Source organism: Marmota monax, unplaced genomic scaffold (assembly GCF_021218885.2).
Source record: "Marmota monax isolate L192 unplaced genomic scaffold, Marmota_monax_Labrador192_F-V1.1 WCK01_AAM20220418_F8-fsc00128, whole genome shotgun sequence".
Classification (NCBI taxonomy): domain Eukaryota; kingdom Metazoa; phylum Chordata; class Mammalia; order Rodentia; family Sciuridae; genus Marmota; species Marmota monax.
This window is the reverse complement of record NW_026693452.1, coordinates 4,286,635-4,299,528: the sequence shown is the minus strand read 5'-3', so window position 1 is coordinate 4,299,528 and position 12,894 is coordinate 4,286,635. Positions and strand designations below refer to the sequence as shown.

The window sequence follows — 12,894 nt, the reverse complement described above, 5'->3', positions numbered from 1 at the left end:
AAGTGTCTTGGATTGTTCCTCTTCCTTCAGTGCTGTTCTTTCATTCATTTGACACATTATTGAGTTAATTTCCTTCAACTTGCTTTCAGTTTGTTATCCCAATCCTTATTGGTTTATTTATTTATTTATTTTTGGAACATGTAGGCTATTAACATGCCTCCATAAAAAAAGGTATACTCAGAGACATGTCACCCCCTCCATGTCCATCTCTCCCATTCCTTCCTTCCTCCCCCACACCCTGCCCCAACTTAATTTATTTGTATAGTTTGAAAATGATGCATTCACATGTTTGGAAAATCAGAAAATGTAGAAAGATTTTATTAACTTGTTCATACTATGCCTCCATATACCTAGTTTCTGTCAAAACCAGTAACAACTCTTCCAGTTTCTTCTTATTCTTACAGAATGATGATGGTGATACATCATACTACTTATATTATTATATTCCATTTTAAATTCTGTTATTTCACATTGCTTTTCTTTCATTAATTTAAATCCCTGGACACCTTTCTTCCTTTTAAGTTCCCAATTTCATTGGTCTTGGTTATCCTTTCTGTATTTCTTTTTGTCGAGATAAGTAAAAGCATATGTATCATTTCCTCTTTGGTCTTAGTCCAAAGGTTACTTACTTGTTCTTTTGCTTTTTCACTTATCTCTTGGAAATCACTTTTTATCAGTTATAGAGATCAACTTTGCTGTTTTTCTACTGTATGTATAGACCATTGTTTATTCATCAATTTCCTATATTTAGATAGTTTCCAATGTTTTAAAATAATAAGTAATACTGTGATTAATTGTATATGTATTTTCTTTTTCTTTTTTCCCTTTTTTAAATTTTTTTTTGGTGGTGCTGGGGATTATAGCCACAGCCTTGTGCATGTAAGACAAACCCTCTACCAATTGAGCTATATCACCAGTCCTTTTTCCATATTTTTATTAGTGCATTAAAGTTGTACATAATGGTGGGATTTATTGTTACATACTTATACATGCACATAAAATAATAAAATAATTTGGTCAGTATCATTCCCCAGTATTCCCTCTTGCCTGCCCCAGTCCTTTTCTTCTTTCTAACTGATTTCCCTTTATTTTTCATGAGATTTCCCATGCCACAAACTTTTCTTACCCTTTTTCCTCTTTAATCTCCACATATGAGAGAAAACATACAACACTTAACCTTCTAAGTTTGGCTTATTTTGCTTAATGTAATGTTCTCAAGTTCCATTTATTTTCCTCCAAATGACATAATTTCTTTTTTTCTTTTTTGGTACTGGGGATTGAACCACTGAGCCACATCCCAAGCCCTTTTTCATATTTAATTTAGAGACAGGGTCTCACTGAGTTGCTTAGTGCCTGGCTCAATTGCTGAGCCTGGCTTTGAACTTGCAATCCTTCTGCCTCAGCCTCCTGAGTCGCTGGGATTACAGGTGCGCACCATCACGCCTGGCATAATTTCATTCTTTTTGACAGAATAAAACCTAATTGTATATATGTGCCGAATATTCTTCTTTATCCATTCCTCTATTGATAGACATAGGCTGGTTCCATAGTTTGGTAATTGTGAACTATGCTGCTGTCAACATGGGTAGTGCATATGTGTTTTCATTTATTTGAATGTGTATCTTCAGGTTGAATTCCTAGAAGAGGAATTATTAACACGAAGGATAAATGAATATGTGATCTCAGTAGATGTTGCCACATTTCTTCCATTGGTGCTATAATCCTCTCTCCTTTCCCTGGGCAGTGTGAGTGCCTGTTTCCCATAGCCTTGCATCAGAGTGAACTGTTAAGCTGTTAAATCTTTGTCAGTTTGAGGGGCTTAAAATGGTATTTCAGAAAAGTTTTAATTTGTATTTCTCTAACCTTGACTAAGTTGAAGCACCTCTGTTTTTGAAAACTAGAGAATATCTAGGGTGTAGCAACATGACTTATAATTAAAAGCTGCTAATAAAGAATATTTTTGCTTACATATGGCCTTACAAATGCTTTGATCACACTAAAAATTTCAGTCAGTAGAAGGCAACTAATCTTGCCTCTGAGCAGGAAATAGAAATGTATTGGTAGTTAACTAAATAAATAAGTAAATAAAGCTTTCTTTGGAGAGCTTTGACTTTATTATTATTTTTTTTCTCATGGTACTTCTAGGTTGGCCAGGTTCATGGTGGACTGATGGGAATTATTCAGAGAGCTATGGTAAAGGCTTGTCCACATGTCTGGTTTGAACGCTCAGAAATGAAGGATCGACACCTGGTTACTAAGAGGTAAGTAGTGAGATGACTCAGTATTCATTTGGGTAGCATAAAACAGATGAATTTGGGTCTTTTGGCCAAAGAAGACAGAGCTCACTATGGGTCAAAACTAAAACACATAGAGCCCTATCTGAGTTTTTTTTTTTTTTTCCTGGTGAGTTACTTACCATGATTAAAAAAAAAAAAATTCTGAAGAGACGATGAGATATAGGATGGTATTAGAAAGCTCTTATGTCTATTTTGCCATGACTTAGGTATAGTCACTATACTGATGTTGACAACAGTCCAGTTACTGAATTTTTGAAAATTCAAAATTACTTCCTTGAAATTAAAATAATTGATCCCTATTTGCTGAATAAACAGATAATTGATTGTTAGCTGAATGACTGCTAGGACTTAAATCCAGCTATAGAAGGAGCTAATGATCTTTTGTTAATTCATTATGGCAAAACCCCTGAGATAATCAACTTAATAAAGAAAAGATTTATTTTGGTTCATGGTTTCTGAGGTTTCTGGCCTTGTTGCTTTGGGTCTGTGGCAGCACAGTACATCATGGCAGAAGCACATGGCGGAAGAAACCTGTTCACTTCATGGCAACTGGGAATCAAAAGGGAGTGGAGAGTCCAGGGTCCCAGTATCTCTTTCAAGAGCGGGACCCCAATGACCTAACTTCCTCCTGCTAAGTCCCACCTCCTAAAAGTTCCTCTACCCAATAGTGCCACAGACTGGCAACCGACTTTCATATGTGAGTCTTTAGGGGCACTTATCCAAACTACAGAAGATCGTTATGGAAAGGCAGAAGAAAGAATCTCTGGGGTTAGGGCTGGAAAGGAGCTACCAGAAACTTTGGCTGGGAAACAGCTTTTTGCCCAAGGGTTTTAACTGAAGGCTTTCTGGTCATTGCTCCCGTAAACACAAAGGTGGCCCATGCTCTTAAATGAAAAGTACTTGTTGAAATCTGCTTCAGGTTGGAAAGTGTTCCCTATCTTGAGATTATTTAGCAATGGGACTCTCTGGCAGCTGGATCTCTGTACCTCAGCCTTTCCCAACTTCTGATGAGTAGAGTTGGGAATACAGGGCCAACTGCAAGGAGGACAGGCTTTAAGCCTGGAAGGATGTCAATCTCTCTCAGCTTTATGGTATGAATTTCATAGAAAAGTTCAGCCTGACTCATTTAAGGAGTCTCTTGCTTAAGAGCCATAATGTAGATAGTTATCAATATTTCCATTTTCAGATGAAGAAATGTAAGTACATGGAGAACAACAGAAAGCTATGACATGGTGACCCCCTGTCACATGACTGTCTAGAGTTCACTACCTTCCCACCCCCTGCAACACTGGGGATTGAACCCAGGACCTAACACTTGCTAGGCAAGTGCTCTACCTCTAAGCTACCTCCCCAGCCCCTAGAGTTGCTTTTTAATAGTGGGCAAAAGGCATTGAAAATCATTCACTTTGAAATTAGAGAAATTGAAATAGTGTAGATCTTCATACACTTTTAAAGAAAGGGAACAACTTGAGCTTGTTTCCTTTCCTAATTTCTTATTTCCTTTCTCCTTTTTGCTTTACATTTTTTTTCACACTAATAGAGTGTGAAGAATACCAAAAAGGACTCCGTTTTTAAAGACAGAATTTTTTTTTTTAAATTTTTTATTGTGGATTGTTCAAAACATTACAAATTTCTTGACATATCATATTCCACACTTTGATTCAAGTGGGTTATGAACTCCCACCTTCACCCCATACACAGATTGCAGAATCACATCAGTTACACATCCATTGATTTACATATTGCCATACTAGTGTCTGTTGTGCTCCGCTGCCTTTCCCATCCTCCACCCTCCCCCCTCCCCACCTCTCCCCTCCCCTCCCCTCCTCTCTCTCTACCCCCTCCACTGTATAACCCTGAGGGTCTCCTTCCATTACCATGCAATTTCCCTTCTCTCTCCCTTTCCCTCCCACCTCTCATCCCTGTTAAATGTTAATCTTCTTCTCCTGCTCTTCGTCCCTACTCTGATCTTAGTTACTCTCCTTATATCAAAGAAGACATTTGGCATTTGTTTTTTAGGGATTGGCTAGCTTCACTTAGCATAATCTGCTCTAATGCCATCCATTTCCCTGTAAATTCTATGATTTTGTCATTTTTTAATGCAGAGTAATACTCCATTGCGTATAAATGCCACATTTTTTTTGTCCATTCGTCTATTGAAGGGCATCTAGGTTGGTTCCACAGTCTTGCTATTGTGAACTGTGCTGCTATGAACATCGATGTAGCAGTGTCCCTGTAGCATGCTCTTTTTAGGTCTTTAGGGAATAGACCAAGAAGGGGAATAGCTGGGTCAAATGGTGGCTCCATTCCCAGCTTTCCAAGAAATCTCCATACTGCTTTCCAAATTGGCTGCACCAATCTGCAGTCCCACCAGCAATGTACAAGTGTACCCTTTTCCCCACATCCTCGCCAGCACTTGTTGTTGTTTGACTTCCTAATGGCTGCCAATCTAACTGGAGTGAGATGGTATCTTAGGGTGGTTTTGACTTGCATTTCTCTGACAGCTAGAGATGTTGAGCATTTTTTCATGTACTTGTTGATTGACTGTATGTCCTCCTCTGAGAAGTGTCTGTTCAGGTCCTTGGCCCATTTGTTGATTGGGTTGTTTGTTCTCTTATTGTCTAATTTTTTGAGTTCTTTGTATACTCTGGATATTAGGGCTCTATCTGAAGTGTGAGGAGTAAAGATTTGTTCCCAGGGTGTAGGCTCCCTATTTACCTCTCTTATTGTTTCTTTTGCTGAGAAAAAAACTTTTTAGTTTGAGTAAGTCCCATTTGTTGATTCTAGTTATTAACTTTTGTGCTATGGGTGTCCTATTGAGGAATTTGGAGCCCGACCCCACCGACTGTAGATCGTAGCCAACCTTTTCTTCTATCAGACGGCGCGTCTCTGATTTGATATCAAGTTCCTTGATCCATTTTGAATTCACTTTTGTGCATGGCGAGAGAAAGGGATTCAGTTTCATTTTGTTGCATATGGATTTCCAGTTTTCCCAGCACCATTTGTTGAAGATGCTATCCTTCCTCCATTGCATGCTTTTAGCCCCTTTATCAAATATAAGATAGTTGTAGTTTTGTGGATTGGTTTCTGTGTCCTCTATTCTGTACCATTGGTCCACCCGCCTGTTTTGGTACCAGTACCATGCTGTTTTTGTTACTATTGCTCTGTAGTATAGTTTGAAGTCTGGTATCGCTATACCGCCTGATTCACACTTCCTGCTTAGCATTGTTTTTGCTATTCTGGGTCTTTTATTTTTCCATATGAATTTCATGATTGCTTTTAAAGACAGAATTTTGATTCCTTGTTTTTCTCTGCAGACTAAAAGAACACATTGCTGATAAGAAAAAACTACCCATATTAATCTTTCCTGAAGGTAAGAGCAGAGACTGCCTGCCAAACTATCATTGATAACAACAAACGATCAGGAGTGTGAGGAATAGTTACTCTGGGATTGGCGTTCTCAGTCTAGGATGGGATGACCTTTGGAGCTATTCATTTTCTGCTTTCTTTTGAGTTGATAGGAGTCATGCTACTTTTTTTTTTTTTTTACTTTATTGTATTTATATTTTGTGCTGCTGGGGATCCCTTTTTTATTTTAAAAATATTTCTGGGTCATAAACTTAGAAAGGTATTATCTGTCATTTTAAGGGTAGTATTTTATATCAAAGTTGTCACCTGTTGCAGAGAAGTTGTACTTATAAATATTTAATAGTAAAGTAAAAGTTTGTTATTATGAATCTGCTTAGAACTATTAGCGTTTAAGTTTATTTACTCCTTTAAGCAGGGATGGATTTGTGAAATGGTATTAGAATGCCTGTCATTTGCTATTTTAAAGTATTTTATATAAAAGTAATTCCTTGGCACTGGGGTTGTGGCTCAGTGGTAGAGTGTTTGCCCAGCACATATGAGACACTGGGTTTGATCCTCAGCTCCACATAAAAAACAAATAAATGAATAAAATAAAGGTATTGTGTCCATGTGTCCATCTACAACACACACACACACACACACACACACATATATATATTTAATATTTAATATTTTGTGGGGGTGGATACCAGGGATCGAATTCAGGGGGCAGGGGCACTCGATCACTGAGCCATATCTCCAGGCCTAATCTGTATTTTATTTAGAGACAGAGTCTCACTAAGTTGCTTAGCATCTCACTTTTGCTGAGACTGGCTTTGAACTCACTGCCCTCCTGCTTCACCCTTCCAAGACGCTGTGATTACAGGTGTGCACCACTGCACCCAGCTTAAAACAATTTTTTAAAAGTAATTCATTTTAAAATTTATTTAAAAAGATGACTAACCTCCCCACTCCTATCCACCCTTGCAGGAACCTGCATCAATAATACTTCAGTCATGATGTTTAAAAAGGGAAGTTTTGAAATTGGAGGAACCATACATCCAGTTGCAATTAAGGTAAAACATATTTTTTCTTTTTTTAGTACCAGGGATTAAACCCAGGGGTGCTTAGCCACTGAGCAAAATCTCCAACCCTTTTTATATTTTATTTAGGGACAGATTCTTACAAAATTGCTTAGGGCCTCACTAAGTTGCTGAGGCTGGCTTTGAGCTTGTGATCTTCCTGCCTCAGCCTCCAGAGCCGCTGGGATTATAGGTGTGCACCACTGTGCCTGGCTAAAACAGATTTCTTAAAAAAGCCTTAGATGGATGACTTTATTGATATAATTACAAATTTTAAAATTTCAAGAATGAGGAAACTGGCATACTCTACTCAGATTCATCAGTTCTTTACTCTCTGCCCCATTTACTGTCACGTGCTCTGTCTCTGTGTTCCTATATATGTGTGTGTGTGTGTGTGTGTGTGTTTGTGTGTGTGTGTAGCTATGTTAAGTGCTAAGGATTTAGTGCTAATCAGAACAGACACTGCCTCTGCTTTCAATGACCTTCCAGTTACATATGGAGACAGATATTTAATAGGCACATAAATAACCCTCTTTTTGCCATGTTCTGGTACTCTATTTAGAAAATTAGTCTGCTTTAGTCGGTGTTAGATGGCCTGGTAAAGTTTTTGTGATCAGTTCTATCAAAAAGAATTGAAGGAAAGTGGGGTTCTGATAGAGTTGTTTGGCCTGCCCTTAAAAACGTTGAGTTGAATAAGAGAAGCCACTGCTTGGTTTGTAATTGGGATATGTTTTCTTTTCTTTTTTTCTCAGTATAACCCTCAATTTGGGGATGCATTTTGGAACAGCAGTAAGTACAACATGGTGAGCTACTTACTTCGCATGATGACCAGTTGGGCCATCGTCTGTGATGTGTGGTACATGCCCCCCATGACTAAAGAGGTATTTCTTAGATAACACTTGGTCTTGGTGCTTTGTCTAATCAGATAAAGGCAAAAAAAAACCCCAGGTGTCTTCATCGTTCTCATCATGCCTTTCTGCTTTCTCAGCAATTAGTTTTTCTTTCTTTCCCCTCCCTCCCTCCCTCCCTCCCTTCTTCCTTCCTTCTTTCCTTCCTTCCTTCCTTCAGGGGAGTAATGGGGACTGAACCTAGGGGTGCTGTACCCTGAGCCACAATCCCCAGCCCTTTTTGTGTTTTATTTTGAGACAGTGTTTCACTAAGTTGCTTAGGGCCTAGCAAAGTTGCTGAGGCTGGCCTCCAACTTGCAATCCTCCCACCACAGTCGCTGGGACCATAGGTGTGCACCAATGCACCTAGCTGTTTTTTAAAATACTGTGTTTAGTGCTCTTTAATTCAAGCCAGTTTATATTGAGAGACTCTTTTCCGTAAAAGTTTTACAATTGTTTTTGGTTTATTGAGCCTACAGATAATATGGAATGTTATATTTTGGGTAAAAGTAATAAAAAAATATTAAAGATATACTCATGATTCAAAAATTAATAAAACACTGTATTTTCTTGATAGAATAAATGATACTTGTTATGCTTGACTCAGAATAGAAAGTATTTGAGCTGAAATATGAATCTTATATTTTAAAACAAATATAAATGATTATGAGACATTTTAAGGTGTTATTTAAAAATTCTATACCCTAAATGTGTACATATTTTTTTTTCCAACCAGGAAGGAGAAGATGCAGTCCAGTTTGCTAACAGGGTTAAGTCTGCTATTGCAGTACAAGGAGGACTGACTGAACTTCCCTGGTAAGAAATTTTTCAAGAGTTTTATTATTATTATTATTATCATTATTATTATTATTATTTTTAAATTTTAAAAATCACTGTTAATGTTACTTATTTAGCTACAGGCTAAGCCAAAAGTGAGTGTGGTTTATACAAAATAACAATGGCTTAACTAATATAGAAGTTTATCTTTCTCACTTAAATGTGGACAGTCCTGGGGGGTACAACAGCTCAATCTGTGTTGCTCCACCATCTTCAAGAAGTGCTTCTAATTTATGGTCTAAGATGACTGCTCCGAATCTACCTAGTGAATACTCAAATGGCCAGCAGGAAGAAATTTGAAAACAGGGATTCACCCATCTTTAAGAGCACACACTGCAAGTTGGACCTGCTACTTACACTTGTATCAGTAGGCTAGGGCTCAAGTTGTATGCCTATATATGCTGCAAAGGAAGTTGGGGAATGTAGTCTTTGTTGTAGGTGGCCATGTCCTTAGCTAGAATGTAGGGTTCTTTTATTGAAGAAGAAATGTAGAATGGATTTGAGGGTGAGGCAAGGAGCTACAGACAAGCTTGCTCATACTTAATTCCATTTATAACTATATTAAAGAAAACCTTAAAAACTTGAAAGAAAGGAAATGAGTGAGATATTTTAGTTAGGGTGACTATATGGCTTTCATTTTTTGTTTGTTTGAGAATGACTGAATACAGTTGAGTATATTAGTTAGCTTGGGCTGCCATAACAAAATACCATAGACTGAGTGTCTTAAATAGCAGAGATTTATTTTCTCACAGTTATAGATGCTGCCATGTGGCCATTTCTGGTGAGGGTCTCCTTTTGTGGTGCAAAGGGCTGCTTTCTCCCCTCATTGACATGACCTCTTTGTGCAATCAGAGAGAGAGAGCGAGAGCGAGAGAGAGATGAAAGGAGCACACAAGCTCTGTCTAGTGGGGTCTTTTTTTTTTTTTTTTTTTTTTTTGGTAGCAGGGATTGAACTGAGGAGCACTCACTGAGCAATATCCCCAGCCCTTTTTATTTTTTGTTTTGAGACAGGGCCTCACGATGTTGCTTAGGGCCTTGCTAAATTGCTGAGACTGGCCTCAAACCTATGATCCTCCTGCCTCAGCTTCCCAAGTTGTTGGGATTACAGTTGTGCATGTAATCATGCCTGGCTAAATTGACATTTTTTTTTGTAGATTGAATGAAAACTGTTGTGTGATCTTAAACTGGTTCTTACATATAGCTATTGCTTTTTTTTTTTCTTAAGAACTAATTTCCTGCCATTTTAAAGGGGAATAGAGGAAGACTGAAGTCTCTAGAGGTAACACCTCACGGTTGGGGTACTTAGAGCAGCGTGAGGTTTACTGGGTGTTTGGGTGTTTGGAAGGAGAGGTATACAAAAATAATGTCAGGCTTCTCATAGACAAACATCTCTAACTTCAAATTTTTGCTCATTTTTATCCTGGACCTCACAGAAGGAGAAAGGTCCTTCTGACTCTCCTTCCCTTCCTTAGCTCACACTGTTCAGAATTCATGCAAATGCTATGAATTAGCTAGAGGCAATTCATTTGGATAAAAAAGGCTTTATGGACAATCCTGGGGACCTAAAGATGTTTTTCATTTCATGGAAACTTCCCACAACTGACCCCTCTGCGCAGTTTGTGGACTGTGGTCTACATTTAAATTGAGGGCTTGCTAGTGGCTGTCCCTTAGGTTTGACTTTACAAGCCAGAACTTTGTGCTGGTCTCAGGCAGTCGTCTGCATGGAGGTCAAGTTCTGTTCTCATGGCATCGAGTTCATTAGCTAACCTGTGATCACTCATCACCATCAGAAAGCCCTTGGTAAACACTGGTGCTAACGGGGTGAAAAATTAAACATTCACAGTATAAAGTAAGCGCCTCTCAGTCTGCACTGCGCCTAACAGTTAAAATCTAAGAATTAGAACTGTAGAGAGAGGGTGGCCCCCTGTTTCTTCCCAGCTCTTCAGTTTGTTGTTTCTTTGAGTAGTCCAGAGAAGGAAAGGCAGGAAGAGTCCTCTTAACCCAGGCGATTCACCACTCTGGGGAGATTCACAGGCTCTGAATGAGGGGATGATGCTTTCTTAGAGACTAACTGCTGGTGGGATGCAATTTATGATTTCGTTGTTTTTAGCCCAAGTCTGTTTGGAACATGGTAAATTGCAGATACTAGAAATATAGTGTTTGTCTAGGAACAAATCTTAATAAACATGGGATTAGATTTAAATAATGATTAACTTGTGTATCTGCACACATATACACATCATTCTTACCATTTCTTGTGGGTATATTTTAAAACGTTTGTATAGTTTTCCAGTAAGACACAGGTGGATGAAAAAACAATATTTGTTTTCCTTAAGGAAAAAAAAATAGAGAAATAAATCCTGGTTTTCATAATCCAGGTTTTAATTCAAATATTGAATGCAGCAGCCCTAACTTCTAAAAAGAAACTAAGTAGAGGACGTATCTTTCTTTGCTTTAACCAAACATTAGGGAGGTCGTCCTTCCTTAAAATAATGTGTATTGGTAGATTGAGGTTGAAATGTGGTCTGCCTGCTTCCAGATCCAGGGCCCTTTGCCCCCTTGCTGACCAGTTGCCTAAGTGCCATGATACAATATTAACACGTGACCCTTCTACATCATTACCAGAGAATATCTTTTATAATTTACCTTTCTTCTCCCAGGGATGGAGGGCTGAAGAGAGCAAAGGTGAAGGACACCTTTAAGGAAGAGCAGCAGAAGAATTATAGCAAAATGATTGTGGGCAACGGATCTCCCAACTTGGAATCAGACTGAGGCCACCCCTGATGCTACCCTGTAGATAAACTTGGCTTCCCAGAACTACCTTAGAAGTGAAGTGTTTTTTGGGGAGGGGGGTTTGTTTCATTTTATTATTTTGTTTTGTTTATTGTTAATATTTTCTACAGGATGATTGTCTCTACCTCTTTATGCCAGAGGCAGAACCAATAGGTGACCTGTTGTGGCTTTCCTGAGGCTGTTGGAGCACTAGCCTCATGAATTGTAAGGTAGTTGACTGAGGCAAAACAGATTCTGCCTTTTGTAAAATGATGGTGTCATTGGTGATTGAATGAAATATTTTTATAGGGACAAGTGCTTCTAGGGAGTATTTGAACCTCGTTCATAGGGTAAATTCTTGGAAACTATCCCAACTATCTGTGTCCACAATTTGCTTTTTCTCACTTACACAATGGGGATCACACAACAATGTGAGGTTACCATTGGGGTTCTGTGTTACCGCAAAGTTGAAAAGAAAAATGGAACATTGTATTTTAGGGTGAAGGACAACTTTGTGGTGACCTGACCAGAAAGCCAAAAGGAAGTATAAATTATTTTTTCACTAGTGTGTTGGGACAGGAATACTATTTGGTAAGCTTCACCAAAGAAAAATTGAGTGGAAGTAAAGGTGTGTGTGTATTTATGTAAAGGAGACTCACAACACATTTCAACCAGCAATGGTGATTAATAGCTTAGTTAGTTTTTCTTGTGTGTATGCTAAAGATCCCCTTCCATCTACCAACTTGTTTGTTTTTGTAACCAAACACATTTTCAAATATAAGGAACCTTAAAAAAAAGTCACATTGGGTATCTTCAGTATGAATGAGTGAAAGCCGCCCTTCACCCTCCCACCCTTAGTGGTTTATTCTCAGATCTTCCTGGTCTTTTAAGCAGAAAAACAAGTGGTATCATTACCTTTTGGAAACTGAGCCTTAAATATTTTTAAAGGGGGGAAATAAGCATTCCCTAACTCAAATAGCATAAGCAATGTTGGAAAGCAATATAATACCACTGTAAACTCTTGAGTATTATCTCTCCTGGTAACCTTGTACAGAATGTGAACTGTCTTACCATGAACATAAATAAATTTTATATTTTTAAACATATGTTGCATTATTTCCTCCTCCCCTCTACCTTCTGGTTTTGAGTGAATTAAATTCCTTCTTCTTATAAACAAGGATTGTTTTCATTTCAGTGACATACTCAGATTTTATTGGAGTGGAACACTTAGGAAACTAGAACATCAGCCACTAGTCTTTTTTTCCCCTTTTAATTATTTGGAGTCTGGCCCTGTGGACTCTGCCCTTGAACAAAGTCCCAGACTTAAGATATTTTGCAGGTGAACCCAGACAATTACACCTAAAAGACTAGCCAGGCAGGCCTGGCATGGCCCCATCAGTGTGTACTCTTCTCATCTAGCTAGTAGGATTTGATCCCAAAGAAAAATTTGTAAACAGGTTTTCCTCATGGTCAGCACCTTTCTGTTCTCATATCCCCACTCTCTTTCTCTGTTGCCTCTTCTTCACACTGTTGGGGTGATCTTGACCAGGAATCATCAAATTCAAATATGTTGAGATGACCCTTTGTTTTATTTGTTTTTTTCCCTCAGAAAAGTTCCTTTTTCTTCTTTTCATATTCAATATAGCTTGAATTAAGAGATCTATTTTATTA

The 12,894-nt window shown here is 38.3% G+C and overlaps 1 protein-coding gene across 2 annotated transcripts in view; it reads left to right on the top strand.

Moving 5' to 3' along the window:
* Positions 1–12,325, top strand: part of Gpat3 (glycerol-3-phosphate acyltransferase 3) — a 67,783-nt gene extending 55,458 nt beyond the window's left edge. For both annotated transcript variants that reach the window (XM_046457689.2, XM_046457688.2), the window contains exons 8-13: positions 2,146–2,261; positions 5,615–5,670; positions 6,636–6,721; positions 7,480–7,608; positions 8,351–8,430; positions 11,112–12,325. In XM_046457689.2, coding sequence (XP_046313645.1) covers positions 2,146–2,261; positions 5,615–5,670; positions 6,636–6,721; positions 7,480–7,608; positions 8,351–8,430; positions 11,112–11,223 — 579 coding nt within the window. In that variant the 3' untranslated portion in view covers positions 11,224–12,325. The remainder of the gene's footprint in view (positions 1–2,145; positions 2,262–5,614; positions 5,671–6,635; positions 6,722–7,479; positions 7,609–8,350; positions 8,431–11,111) is intronic.
* Positions 12,326–12,894: the final 569 nt, after the last annotated feature.